Raw genomic sequence first — 15,495 nt, 5'->3', positions numbered from 1 at the left:
CACCCACCACTCACACCAATGTCACTGCATGTCCTGTGCACAGGCTGCTGTGTAGCCTCTCCTATACACCCACCACTCACACCAATGTCACTGTGTGCCCTGTGCACAGGCTGCTGTGTAGCCTATCCTATACACCCACCACTCACACCAATGTCACTGTGTGCCCTGTGCACAGACTGCTATGTAACCTCTCCTATTCACCCACCACTCACACCAATGTCACTGTGTGCCCTGTGCAGACTATGTAGCCTATCCTATACACCCACCACTCACACCAATGTCACTGTGTGCCCTGTGCACAGGCTGCTGTGTAGCCTATCCTATACACCCACCACTCACACCAATGTCACTGTGTGCCCTGTGCACAGACTGCTATGTAACCTCTCCTATTCACCCACCACTCACACCAATGTCACTGTGTGCCCTGTGCAGACTATGTAGCCTATCCTGTACACCCACCACTCACACCAATGTCACTGTGTGCCCTGTGCAGACTATGTAGCCTATCCTATACACCCACCACTCACACCAATGTCACTGTGTGCCCTGTGCATAGACTGCTATGTAACCTATCCTATACACCCACCACTCACACCAATGTCACTGTGTGCCCTGTGCACAGGCTGCTGTGTAGCCTATCCTATACACCCACCACTCACACCAATGTCACTGTGTGCCCTGTGCACAGGCTGCTGTGTAGCCTATCCAAGTGACCGCTGGCTGAAAGCCCCCCCATCCAATACCAGCCACATGCATGGTGCCAAACCTGTCTCTTGCAATGATGTCAATAAATTTTATTTTTGTTATTGCTCAGCTTTAACTTGACAGATCAAGATGAAACAAAGTGCAGGTTATTTCTAGGAGTGTCCACTACAAAATGATGACAGACACAACGTTCTTATAATATTAGTATATAGGTCAGTTGTAGCTAGTTATAGGTTGGTTCAGTACTCAGAGAATGGAATAGTATGAGATACAGCAGCAGTCAGATAGCCCAATGCTTTCTAATTACTCCTATGTTCATTATTTTTGTTGTATGTTCCATTCTGTCTGCGTTTTTATTTCGGCTTGATGGAAGGACATCAGATAGGGCGCAATGTTTATGTACAGTATGTAAGGGAAGCAATGGGTGTACTGTGTACATGTTATCTCAATTTACAAAAGAAAAAAACAGCAATGTTTCCTTGATGGCGGGGTGTCCGAGCCTAAACCACCGGATATGCAGGGCCTTACTGTACAGATATCTACCACCTATCTGTGGTAACGATCAGAGTTTTATATTATATGGATTTTGAGTGTGTCTGTGTGTGTGCGCGCGTGCGCATGGCGTATACTCTGGAATTTTTATTGTGAAAAATATATTTAAAAGTAATATAAATAGCATAAACGAGTCTCAGGGACTTCAAGTTCATTTCATCACAGTACTCGGGAGACGTGGAAATGTGCCATAATGCCATGATATGACAGGACATAGCCCGGCCACTCTTACTCAGGGGAAAGCAAAGGTAATGGGCTATTCCTAATATTCAGGGATGGCGGCTCCTAGTGTTCATTCCAGCACCCTGCAGCTATCACAACCCGTGCAGTTTCTCTTTCCTGCCTGAGGTGTCCCCCTCTGCTCTGGTGCTTCTAGCACACTCAGCTGATGCAACAAACTGCTGAGATAAAGACCAGTGTGCTAGAAGCACCAGAGCAGAGAGCGACACCCCAAGGCAGGAAAGAGGAACTGCACAATTGTGACAGGTGCTAGAATTAACACTACGCTCCTGAACACTAGGGTTCACATACAGTCAGGTGCTTAAATATTGGGACATTGACAGAATTTTCATATTTTGGCCTCTATTCACCACCACAATGGCTTTGAAATGAAACAAACAAGATGTACTTTAACTGCAGACTTTCAGATTTAATTTGAGGGTAATTACATCCAAATCAGGTGAACGGTGTAGGAATTACAACGGTTTCTATATGTGCCTCCCACATTTTAAGGGGCCAAAAGTAATGGGACTATCAACTCAAAAGCTATTTCATGGACAGGTGTGGGCTATTCCCTCATTATTTCATTATCAATTAAGCAGGTAAAAGGTCTGGAGTTGATTCTAGGTGTGACATTTGCATTTGGAATCAGTTGCTGTCGACTCTCAATATGACATCCAAAGAGCTGTCACTATCAGTGAAGCAAGCCATCATTAGGCTGAAAAATCAAAACAAACCCATCAGAGAGATAGCAAAAACATTAGGTGTGGCCAAATCAACTGTTTGGAACATTCTTAAAAAGAAAGAACGCATCGGAGAGCTCAGCAACACCAAAAGGTCCGGAAGACCACGGAAAACAACTGTGGTGGACGACAGAAGATTTATTTCCCTGGTGAAGAAAAACCCCTTCACAACAGTTGGCCAAATCAAGAACACTCTCCAGGAGGTAGGTGTATATGTGTCAAAGTCAACAATCAAGAGAAGACTTCACAAGAGTGAATATAGAGGGTTCACCACAAGATGTAAACCATTGGTGAGCCACAAAAAGAGGAAGACCAGATTAGAGTTCGCCAAACAACATCTAAAAAAGCCATCACAGTTCTGGAACAACATCCAATGGACAGATGAGACAAAGCTCAACTTGTACCAGAGTGATGGGAAGAGAAGAGTATGGAGAAGGAAAGGAACTGGCTCATGATCCAAAACATACCACCTCATTAAGTAAAGCATGGTGGTGGTAGTGTCATGGCGTGGGCATGTATGGCTGCCAATGGAACTGGTTCCCTTGTATTTATTGATGATGTGACTGCTGACAAAAGCAGCAGAATGAATTCTGAAGTGTTTCGGGCAATATTATATGCTCATATTCAGTCATATGCTTCAGAACTCATTGGACAGCGCTTCACAGTGCAGATGGACAATGACCCGAAGCATACTGCAAAAGCAACCAAAGAGTTTTTTAAGGCTAAAAAGTGGAATGTTATGCAATGGCCAAGTCAATCCCCTGACCTGAATCTGATTGAGCATGCATTTCACTTGATGAAGACAAAACTGAAGGGAAAATGCCCCAAGAACAAGCAGGAACTGAAGACATTTGCAGTAGAGGCCTGGCAGAGCATCACCAGGGATGAAACCCAGCGTCTGGTGATGTCTATACGTTCCAGACGTCAGGCTGTAATTGCCTGCAAATGATTTGCAACAAATTATTAAAAAGTGAGTTAGATTCAGGATTATTTAGTTTGTCCCATTACTTTTGGCCCCTTAAAAAGTGGGAGGCACATATAGAAGCCATTGTAATTCCTACACCGTTCACCTGATTTGGATGTGCTTACCCTCAAATTAAATCTGAAAGTCTGCAGTTAAATCACATCTTGTTTGTTTCATTTCAAAGTCATTGTTGTGGTGAATAGAGGCCAAAATATAAAAATTCTGTCAATGTCCTAATATTTATGCACCTGACTGTAGCTTAATGAGATCACTGGTCTCCAGCAAATGGACCAACCTGCATCCTTGTGACCATTGGTTGTAGCTGTAAAATGGCTGCCTCTGATATAAAGAAGTTTATGTAACCGATTCATTAACAAACAATGATGTCTACAAAAACTGCAGTTAAAAAAAAAAAAGAAAGAAAGAGAGACTGGTTTACATTTTTAGTTGGAATTTCATATTTAAATATAATTATATCTACAATGCACAAAAGTAATATGTAAAATATTTTCCAAAATTTACGGACCAAAATAAAATGTAACATACCTTATTATAGCTTATAATGCTGGGTATCACTTGTGATCTGTCTGAAAGGCAATATTCCTTTGAACTCTGCATGTGACTAATGTATATGTTCTCTATAGAATTATTAATGCAAGTCTTACATTCTCGAGCTCTGTAAACATAATTGTGGACATTTAAGAAAAATTGGCTGTGCAGATAACGGACTTAAAAAATGACAGGATCTGATTGGTTGATACCGGTAATGACACGCTGCTTTGTGCACTAGTTTCCATGACAGCCCCCTGTGTATAGTCTATCCTGCGACAATTTATACAGTATATTGTCAGTATAGAATTGTAAAAAAAAAATCTATGTAAACCTCGTTTTATGCCTCAAATAAACACTGATTAATGCTACAGTTCTCAATATGCCACACAAAAAACAACAACTATTTTCCTAGAACTAAACAAATGGACATTTCTCCTAAAAAAAACAAAAAAAGTTTGCGCAATATAATTATGGTTCTCTCGTAAATTCATATTCCCCCTTCCTCATCTATACAGATGATAATTATTGTTTAGCTACACTTTCCTTGTTTCTTTCTCTATGGTGTAACATATTATAACGAAGTGACATAATTTAAAAATGTTTTGTATAATAAAGAAATGAGGAGAGAATGACTGTTCAACTATTGCTTAAAAAAATAAATACAGAAACCCACAGTTCTTTCATAATAATGTAAAATATTTTATATTTAAAAAAAAAAAAAAAAAAAAAACTAAAATGCATCAGGTGCCTGAGAGCAGGTCATCCTCTTCTGGTGCTTTAGAAGGTAAGACCTCTGCGAAAATTCTTTCCCGCACCCGTTACATAAAAATGACCGGTCCACCCTGTGGATCGCCTGATGTCGCATAACGTGAGACTGGCTGGTGAAACCTTTCCCACACTGGGGGCAGATAAAGGGCTTCTCTCCTGTATGAGTTCTCTTGTGACAATTGAGACTGGAGGTTTGCGCGAAACACTTTCCGCATTCCGTACAGGCGTAGGGTTTTTCTCCAGTGTGAGTCCTGAAGTGTTTCACCAGGCAGCCGTTGTACAGGAAGCTCTTCCGACAGACGGGACAAATGTGCTGCTTCTCTTCAGGCCTAGTTGTCATAGCATCATCACTAAACGTGACATCGATCACATTCATCCCTCTATACAAGACATCGCTAATAGGCTCATCGCCAAATGAGACATCGGTAACAGGTTTCCCACTAAATGACACATCGATAAAAGGTCTCTCGTTAAATGAAAATGAGACATCGCTGACAGGCTTCTCGCTAAATGACACGTCAATCATAGGTCTTTCGCCAAATGAGACATCGCTAACATTTCTCTCGTTAAAGGAGACATTGCCAACAGGTCTCTCGGTAAAGGAGACATCACCTACAGGTCTCTCGTTAAAGGAGACATTGCCAACAGGTCTCTCGGTAAAGGAGACATTGCCAACAGGTCTCTCGGTAAAGGAGACATCGCCAACAGGTCTCTCGGTAAAGGAGACATCGCCAACAGGTCTCTCGGTAAAGGAGACATCGCCTACAGGTCTCTCGGTAAAGGAGACATCGCCTACAGGTCTCTCGGTAAAGGAGACATCGCCTAAAAGTCTCTCGGTAAAGGAGACATCACCAACTGGTCTCTCGGTAAAGGAGACATCGCTAATACTATTCCTGCTGGCCACATCAACAGGTGATTCCACGTTTACTTTATTATCACATGTGATCTGGGCCATCTCAGTGAGCAATTTCTCCTTCGCGTGAATCTGCAGATGCATTTCATAATTGAACTTCTTAGTGAAGCATTTCTTGCATTCAAGGCAGACAAACGGTTTCTCATCTTCGTGAAGCCGCTTGTGACAATTGAGGCTGGAACTTTGAGCAAAACATTTGCCACATTCAGGGCAGGCGTAGGGCTTCTCCCCCGTGTGCACCCTCATGTGCTTAATCAGGCAGCCGTTATACAGAAAGCGTTTCCCACACTCGGGGCAAGCGTGCGGCCGCTCCATGGTGTGAGCTCGGATGTGCCTCTCACATGCGGACTTGGTGCTAAACAACTTCTCACACTCGGTACAGGGGTACAGCTCCTCACCAGCGTGGAGCCGCAGGTGCATCTCGAAATTCGACTGCTTGATAAAACATTTCCCGCATTCTGGGCACGGGACCGGCTTGTCTCTTATGTGTATTAGTTGATGCCTGTCAAGGCCTGACTTAGAATACAGACACTTTCCGCACTGAGGGCACAGCCATTGCTTGTCTCCTTTGTGAAGCCTCATGTGTGCCTCCAGGTCTAATAGTGAGGTAAAACACTGTCCGCACTCCTGACACAGCCGTACCTTCTCCTCCATGTGAGTTAATAGGTGTTCCTCTAGAGCGGACTTATCCCCAAACAGCGCCCCACATTCCAGGCAAACCGGCGTCTTCTGCTCATGAAATTTATGGTGTTCAAAATACTCAGATACACTGTCAAATGTTTCCGGGCATACAGGGCACATAAACTGTACGTCTACGTTGTGCGTTCTTTCATTATCTACAGACTCCTTCAAAAGCACGTTAGGGCGAGCGCCCTGCACAGGAGTGTTTTCTTCTACACGTGCTATGACATGGGGGGAATTTGCCGCAGTTACGCCTGCGTCCGAGTTTGGATTGTTCATCATCGTTTTCTTTACAAACCATACATTTACCACTCTCTCTTTTAATGAATCTTGACCATTGCTGAATTCATGATTTACCGGAGTAACAACGTTTTCAATTATCCAGTCTGGAATCAGAAGAAAAAAATGCAGTTTATTTTAATGCAATATATTAAGTTGTGACAGATGGACTACACTATGACGGCTTTCCTGGGATGTCAGAACGGCACCGCATACACAGACAATGATTAAACAGGTACTCACTAGGAGCCTGGTTCTGAGTCAGTGCAGCAAAGTCCGTATCTCAACTTTTGGGGTGTGATATAAGAGAGAGACAGTAATTAAATAGACAATGTCTAGATAGACACCAGAGCTTAGACAGATTAGTTAGACAGGGACAAAAGGTCGGCAGGCACAAAAGTCAGACACACTAAAGGGCGACATGTAAAAAGTTCGACATGAAAATGGTCGACACTTTTTTTAAATTTGTTTTTAGCCCTAATCTTCACCCTAACCTTAACCCTCCCCTTGGTGCCTAACCCTAACCGTCTGGATAAGTGCCTAACCTAACCGTGGGGGTAAGTGCCTAATCCTCCAGTAAGTGCCTAACCCTAATTTTTTAAATGTGTCGACCATTTTCATGTCGAACTTTGGACCCTGTCGAACTTTTGTACCTGTCGAACTTCTTACAGGTCAAACTTTAGTGCGTCTGACTTTAGTCCCTGTCGACCTTTTGTCCCCAACTATTGACTTTCTAACATCTGGTGTCTACTTAGACATTGTCTATCTAATTACGGACTATCTTTTGTCGGGCGCACGTCTGCAACTTTATGCAAATGCCGCTAAAAGCCCTTCCCTGGTGCATATCCGTGTGTCCAAATGTGCACAGACTGAGACGCCTACTTTGAGCAACCGTATACGCCGATATACAGATTGGAGCATCTTTAGACGCAACATCAAAACTTGCACCAGTCCTACAAGGGTGATTCTGCTTATCTTTACATAACCACTATAAGCGTGACGCTCGCGGCACTTCCATAACACGCCCATAAGGAAGCCCATCTCTGGGCGTGGGCTAAGCCAACTCCATCACTGCCCAGGAACGCTCACTTAATTTTAAAAATATTTTTTATACCTTTTATCTCTTGTGCGCCTCAATCCCACGGAATGTGGACGGAAGCGCAAAAGAAAAACAATGCTTCACTGCGCCCGACTCAGAATCAGAAACCCTATACACTGCCATATCCAACCAACCAAATGGCCTAACAAGCAACAATATATGTAACAGCCGTAAAGCCTAACGACCGACGGTTACGGTCACATAACTCATTTCTATATAGTTTAAAAATAAACAAATAGATGTGCTAAAATAGAATTTTTGGTCAACTTACCGTTGAATCCTTTTCTCTTAAGCAGGCTGGGGAACACTGGACAATGGGATTGTAGGTTGGTGCAGGGGGCTGGCACTTAATTTACACTGCTTTAATTCCCAAACTCATCCCCCCTGCAATCCCATCATGCCAGTACTTCTTTAAAAGAGCCCGGAGGGGAGTAGCAGGAACCCTGTGAAACTGTTAGAACAAAACAAACCAGTAGGGAAAAAAGACCGGTAAGATCCAAAAACCTCGTACGACAGAGTGAGATCGCAGTGTTCCCCAGTTTAAGAGAAAAGGATTCAACGGTAAGTTGACCAAAAATCCTATTTTCTCTTGCACCAAGGCTGGGGAACACTGGACAATGGGACGTTCAAAAGCCGCCCCCAGGGGAGGAAACGCTCAGGCTGCCTGACCGGAAAACGGTACGCCCAAAGGTGCTGCCGCCAAAGGCAAAACCTGAAAATGTTCAAAAAAATAAAAATGAGCCAACGTGTGGACAGGGGACCAGATAGCCGTACGACAGACCTGTTCTGCTAAAGTCCCGCGTCGCGCTGCCCATAAGATCCCCACCATCCTAGCGGAGGGCACTGATACCCAGTGCGGATCCAACGCGCAAGTGTCTGCCGAGTAGCTGGCTAACCAGGTTCAAGCAGAGCCAGCCTGGAGCCTCTAGGATTGCCCGTACTCAGGAAGCCTCGACACACCTGGAGACCCCTAGGTAACAGCAGGGTCAGCAGAAATTGATGCGCTAGCCGAAACTTCCACAGAATAGTCAAGGCATTCACTGTGGAAGCCAGCAGATACCTGGCTCACATACAACCCTGTGGAGCCTCGAAGATGTGTCGAGCGGCAATGAGATGCTTTCGCAGAAGATCTAGTGTCCGAACGAACGGCAGGGAGAACACAGGATAGCGAGAACACTGCCCTGGGAGAAATGTGATTCTGCTAAGGAAGTGAGCTGTCCCATATCACACTAGCGGTATCATGACCGCTGAGAGAGTTGGAACAAAAGTCTCCACCCAGGAAAAAAAATAGGGGCTGCCTCCACCAGCGCCGCCACACTCTTTGGCCTCCCGGAGGACGTATATTTGCCACTATGGTGCAGTTGTTCGATCAACTGCAAACCTGGACGGACAAGGACCCCTAGAGAGCCAGAAAAATTGCTCGATGCTCAAGCTCATCAATCAGCCTAGCCGTTGTGGACGGCTACCAAAAGGCCTTGGAGCCGAAAAAGCAATGTCACGGCTCCTCAGTCTAGGAGACCCGTATCTGTGGGCACCACGAGCCTATCCTGGAGGGACCAAGGAACGGACCTAGGAGAGAATAACGGAAACCATCCACCGACAGAGTGTGAGGAGTGCTGTTGGATTGAACAAGCAACAGAGAGACGAGAGGGATGCCGAGCAACCCTTACAAGGTCGGAGAATCACCCACTGGAACTCCCGTGGATGGACCCGGTCCACTGAATGGTCTCAAAGTGGAGACTCTCATGCTCAACAACCGAATGCTCCGCAAGAGCGACAGACAAGGCATCAACAGAACCAGTGAGACCAAGTTCAGTAAGGTCCGTGCACTGGCCACCACAAGAGAAGCCCTGCTTGAGAGAAATGTCGAAGGCCACCGCCAGAGCTGAAGGCGCCGACAAGGAAGCAGGAGAGACCTTGCGAAAGTCAGGATATAGCACTGATCCGAAAGTACGTGAAACAAATGACCTAGGAAGGTCCGTAACTGTGAAGCCAAAGTATCCGTCACAGCAGAACATCCGAAAAGGGCATAATTGTGATACCTTCTATGTGCAATATGCCCGGCATCACCACCCTTAGTTCGTTGCAAACACAAGGAGTAGGGGCTCCACCAAATGGTAGGGCCCAGCACAGACTGGGGGCAGATTTGATTGCTGACTGAGGAAGAAAGATGACCTGCCCAACTGGAGCAAAAATGCCGTCGAGAGGAGTGGGATGATAGCACGGTCCAATCTCCCAGTGTACGTCGCTTCTTGGGGAAGAGCAATGTTGAAAAATCAAAAGCAACGCCTTGGCTGTGGACCTCCGAGGTCCAAGATCAACAATAGCAAATTATGCATAGCACCCAGGTGTCTGAAGATGTCACACAATGGTCGGTGAACTGGTGCAACCGTCCTACCATTTGCAAGCGATCTGGGTATGAGAGATAACCCATTAGGCACTAGGCTTCCCCATAACAGTGAGTTGTACTAGAAAAACTGCTTCTGAAAATCAAACCCCTGCGGGGATAGAATCAGCTTGTGGCAGACTGATCTTCCAAGGACGCACCACTCCAAATAGAGGAGCGTAAGTTGGAAACGCAGACCCCGCCGGTAGGGACCGCCACCGGAAAAAAAGTGTTTTCTCAACCTGTTGGGAAGACAGTACCCAGTACTGGATAAAAAGAACATCCTTACCAAACGGAAAATATTGTAAGGCTCAACCTGGTTATGACTGCACATGTGAAGCGCAGAGCCAAAAAGGCCCTTCGAGCCCAAACGGCTGTAGCTGAAGTGCAGAAGCTACATGTGCCCCCCCTCTTGCATGGCCTCCCACACAAAGCCCGCCGTGAAACTGTCCCGCCAATCCGGCAGGGAATCCCGGGTGAATTATTGTAAAGTTCAGTGACGACTTCGTCGGTCGAAGTGACTATAGCGCACGCCACCCGTCTAAGCTTGCCATGGTCGACTAACATCACTCGAACCTATGAAACAGACAGGAGACAATCCTTAAGTTCTAGCTAGCGGATCCCTAAAGGATCTTGAGCCCCGAACAGGAAGGGACATGTTTTTAGATAAACGGCTGCCGCTTCGACAACCGTGGGAGGTGCTTCCACCCGGATACCCAGTTTGTTGGAAGCAAATGTGCGAGGGACAGAGGACCTCATTCAGAGTCGGTCGTAAGCGGCCGCTCGGTCGTACCCAGCGATGTTCGCTAAACTGCGCATGCGTAAGATTCGCAATGCGCGTGCGCAAACTAGCTGTTGTGATCGGAAATTTCTCTCTCCTTGAACACAGCCAGGTCGTTAGTTTGAGTGACAGAATGAGCCGTTTGTGGGTGGTAACAGGGGAAGGTGCTTGTGAACGGAGGCGTGGTGTTCCAAACGCAGGCGTGCCTGACTATGCTAATGGAAGTGCATAATTAACAAAGTAGTGTCATGGCACACGTGACATGGGTGGTTTTTACACTGACTAGTTCGTAGTGCTTAAGAGAGGGTATGGTCAGCCTTAAGCTCTGCGATCAGCTCCGATGGGTCCCGATGGTCTCGATTAATCCTTATAACCCCGGAGATGACGTGTGTTGCGATCGAGAAGGGGGCGTGTTTTTAGTCTTATGGCCGCTTCTTACCCTCGCTCGTTCAGCGAACGATCCCATCTTAGGGCCGCAACTTGCGATTGCTTCATTTGCATATCCAGACCCTTTCCCCTACGACCGAGCGGCCGCTTAAGACAGACTATGAATGAGGTCCAGAGACCTTGTAATCATGCGTCACCCAGATGAGACTGGAGAGATTTGCCAAAGGGAAAGAAATTACTTCCCGTCACCAATACCTGGACAGACCCAGAGCCATTGCTTGGGAATCCATATCTAAACTGCCTAGAGAGTGGCACACAGCAGCCATGAGTCTGAAAGGACAGTAGGTCCTCGCCCTTAGAGATAGCGCAAGCCTTCTCAAAGTTCCTTCATATGCAAAACATCTAATGGGAACAACCCTGCCTACCAACTACACCCAGTTAGGGTTGTGCTGGGAATCGAACCCACGATGCGGTGAGGCAGCAATGTTAACCATTACACAGTCCGTGCCACACAATGTAATACAAGACAGCAGGTAGGATGTAACCGAGAGCCAATGAGCAAATTAGGCAGCTAATACAGTGTCACATAGGCAGTCATTATTATTTATTTATTTAATATTTATATTTATAGGCAGTAAATATATAGGCAGCTTGTACAAGGATAGTGCACAGTACCTTAGCCTTCACCGTAGCTGTAGGGAAGAAGTGGAGCCTTCCTGTATCCCCTGCTGAAGTCAGGGCTCGGATGCCATGTTGCTGCCGGAGGGGGGAGTGCAGCGTTAGAATCTCCACCCCCTCCATCTCCACGCTCCTGAGACATGGGAGTAATTCCCCCCAGTATTGGGGAAAACTCCGATCCACTTCACCTGGGCAGCCTGTCAGCATGTCTGCACCCCCTGCGTGTGTGGGAGGGGAGCCAAAACGGCGGCAGCCATCTGGGACTGTCCCTCCGCCGCCACTCTCTAAAACGGATGTTGGTCCCTGGGCCCACGTGGTCTATTACTGAGGACTGGAGTGCTGTGGGGGGATCCCCGCCAAGTGCACCAACCCTTCCCGGCCAGCCGACCAAACACAGTGTCGCCACCGCACTCATACTGTGCGCTGCTACCACTAGCAGTGCACAGACACCTAACTAAAAAGGAAATTAAGATTACAAATAAAATGAAAAACCCTAAAGCTACCGTAAAGAGATGTGTAGCAGCTCTCTAAAACGTGCCCTACTCCTCAGGCACTTACAGACTGGAATTCTGGGATTGCAGGGGGGAGGAGCTTTGGAATTAAAGCTACAATTTACATTAAGTGCCAGCTCCCAGACCCAACCTACAATCCCAATTTGTCCAGTGTTTTCCAGCCTTGCTGCAAGAGAAAAAATATTTTCTATATGATCCAATAACCTCTCAAACCTGAATAGTTTTCCTGTGTGTAGAGATACCAAATATATACTACATCTGGCATGATGGCGCTATAGGGCCTAAACATATTTCATAATTGGCAATGTAAAGTTCACTAATTGCCAATCTATATTTATTGTGAGCGGTGTGACATGAAGGTTGCTTGTCGGAGAATGACGCCAGCTTTCCTTACCGTTTTCATTTGTATCTGCTTTCCTTTCCTTTTCCCAATGCTGAAAGTGGGTGCTGTTGGGTGGGTCGTTGCGTCTTGCATCCTGAGCCTCAACTGTGGGAGGACAGATAATTAGTCATTTCTTCCATTCGCTGTTTATCACATTTTGATATATATAAAGATTAAATGACTTATTCTCACTCTGCACCAGCCTAACTCCATGGATCCCTTACTCCAAATATAAGGGACTCTTCCCCCCTGTGTGGTGCGTGTCTGTCTGGCCCACACCTTTACACTAATCTCTCACGAGCAGGGCCCCCGTTCCTCATGTGCTCTACTTAAACCTCAACCTTCTCCTTCGGCGCTGGACCTTTGGGTTCAGCCGCTGCAGCATTTGTGGGTCTGAGGACTGCATGTGCAGCATTGGTTATATAGCTACTATCCCATGTTATGCAATGTTTCATACTGTAAGTCAGGGCTGGGGAACGTCCAGCCGGCCCCCGGAATCATTTGGTCTGGCTCTCACCTGGGTAGCAGGGTGTCCAGAATGGCACCCTGCAGCAAGAACCTATGCAGCAGTGCCGCCCTTACAGCTCCCTGAAGCATCACCGGCGATTGTGGCCCCGCCCCTGTGTGACATCACGCGGAGGGGCGGGCCTGCTCCGGACCCGCGAATGATGTTATATATATCCAAATGGTCCTCGGCAGAAAAAAGGTTCCCCACCCCTGCTGTAAGTCTTCTGCCCTTTATTTCTGGTTATTTTTGCACTGCGTCTGCTTACATACTTTGTGTGTGTGTACATGTGGTAGGGAATATAGAGTGTAAGCTCTGGAGCAGGGACTGATGTACTGGCCAAATATTCTCTGTAATGTGCTGTGGAATATGTGTGCGCTATATGATATAACTGCTAATATATATACCCAAACACAAGCAATAGTAGCTACAAGTAGTATAGAGGATATAGGCTGGTATGAATTCTAGCACTTTTGTGTTAGATGGTGCATTTTATTAAACAAGCTTAAAAAGTCCATTACGTATAAAATACGACTATGAGTCCAATCGGTCCGGCACTCCCGTGTCCCATGTATATAATAGCCTGCGTGCCCTCCTCGATATTGGATAGTACAAGATAGAAAGGATGGGCGGCACTGCAGGTCTTTTTCTTAAGCAGGGTTTATTGTGCCAATGTTTCAGGGCTTCACACCCCTTTGTCAAGGTTACAAGGTTGTATGTAACCTTGACAAAGGGGCGTGAAGCCCTGAAACGTTGGCACAATAAACCCTGCTTAAGAAAAAGACCTGCAGTGCCGCCCATCCTACCTTATATATATATAATCTTATTGATGTAGCTATCACTTTTCCATAATTATAATGTATTATAATATACACCCTCGGCCCTATGTGCCTGTATACCGGCCAGCCTGGCCACTTGGCTATTTAAATTGTAAAACTTGTAATAGAACCTAGAGGCAGATGGAGGCAACAGCATCCTTATAGACCCCCACCCCCAACAACCTGACACAATGTAAATACTGTGATTAAAGCCACACTTTGAATGTCACTACAGCCACACATACATTGAAGGACAATAACTTCATAGTGATTTCAGATTACATGGTAAGATTGTATTTCTTACACTCACCTATAGAAATGTCATCGTCCACATACTGCTCTTCATATTTCACAAATAACTCTTTTCCGCTTTCAAACTTTGGTACAGTCTCCGGCTCCACAAAGATACAATCTATGTCAATCAAAATGACACTTTACAAACAATGTACAACACAACAGAATAAGGACAATGACCATTCCTGTCCAGCAAAAGTCAGGTTCAAGCATTGGTGGAGTTGAATAAAGTTGGCAGCGATGCTGTGTGATGGTAACAAGCCGACCTCAGAAAGATGGAGGACAGCAGCCCTGGGGATCATCGCTTGGGGGACAGGGAAGTCACGCCCCAGGCTATGCCTCCTTATAGAGCTCCTCCCAAACATACATATAGGGGTCAATTCAACTAGGAGCAATGCAAAATTGCCTGCACCAATGTGATACACAATGCGACACAATGGACAGGACACAGAAAACCCATACATACAGTAGCTGAATTTATACAATTTAATTCACACTACTATTAGGGCTGCGTACTAACACACACAATGTAGGGGCAATGTAAGGTGTGGTTGTCGGCATTAAAATGCCATAGCAACGTCATTTCTCCCCTTCATCATTGCTAAATGAATTAGCACCATTAAATTTGGGCAAGTTACCCTTTAATGTCTCAGTTTACGGTAATTTTTTCTGGAACGCAGATTACAGACCCGACCCTCCTGTCTATGTGTTATAGGCATATTAGGTTACACAGTCCGATCTGTATTTATCAGAATCATTAGTAAAAGTGTAAAACCCCCCAAAATTTTCTCAGCCCATCTTTAGTCTCTCAAACTGACACAGTTGATGAGTCTACAGTGCCTTGCAAAAGTATTCCCCCCCCCCTTTGCATTTTTCATGTTTTGTTGCCTCACAACCAGGAATTAAAATGGATTGTGTGAAGGTGTGCATCATTTCATTCATAGAACATGCCTACAACTGTGAAGTTGTGTTTTTTTTTTATATTGTGAATCAAACAACATTTAGGACAACATACCAGAAAACTTCAGCGTGCAGAACTATTCACCCCCCTAAAGTCAGTACTTTGTGGAGCCACCTTTTGCGGCAATTACAGCTGCAAGTCGCTTTGGATAAGTCTCTATGAGCTTGCCACATCTTGCCCCTGGGATTTTTGCCCATTCCTCAAGGCAAAACTGCTCCAGCTCCTTCATGTTGGATGGTTTCCGCTTGTGAACAGCAATCTTCAAGTCTGACCACAGATTCTCAATTGGATTGAGATCTGGGCTTTGACTAGTTCA

The 15,495-nt window shown here is 45.6% G+C and overlaps 1 protein-coding gene across 2 annotated transcripts in view; it reads right to left on the bottom strand.

The window, feature by feature from the left end:
* Positions 1–3,712: 3,712 nt before the first annotated feature.
* LOC148506519 (uncharacterized) overlaps positions 3,713–15,495 on the bottom strand; it is a 42,666-nt gene continuing 30,883 nt past the window's right edge. For both annotated transcript variants that reach the window (XM_088446534.1, XM_088446535.1), the window contains 3 exons: positions 14,235–14,336; positions 12,614–12,706; positions 3,713–6,483 (listed from right to left, as the gene is read on the bottom strand). In XM_088446534.1, coding sequence (XP_088302660.1) covers positions 4,466–6,483; positions 12,614–12,706; positions 14,235–14,336 — 2,213 coding nt within the window. In that variant the 3' untranslated portion in view covers positions 3,713–4,465. The remainder of the gene's footprint in view (positions 6,484–12,613; positions 12,707–14,234; positions 14,337–15,495) is intronic.

The sequence above is a fragment of the Taudactylus pleione genome, unplaced genomic scaffold, assembly GCF_031769625.1.
Source record: "Taudactylus pleione unplaced genomic scaffold, aTauple2 ptg000400l, whole genome shotgun sequence".
Taxonomy (NCBI): Eukaryota; Metazoa; Chordata; class Amphibia; order Anura; family Myobatrachidae; genus Taudactylus; species Taudactylus pleione.
The sequence above is the reverse complement of the archived record's forward strand: the minus strand, read 5'-3'. Positions and strand labels throughout refer to the sequence as shown.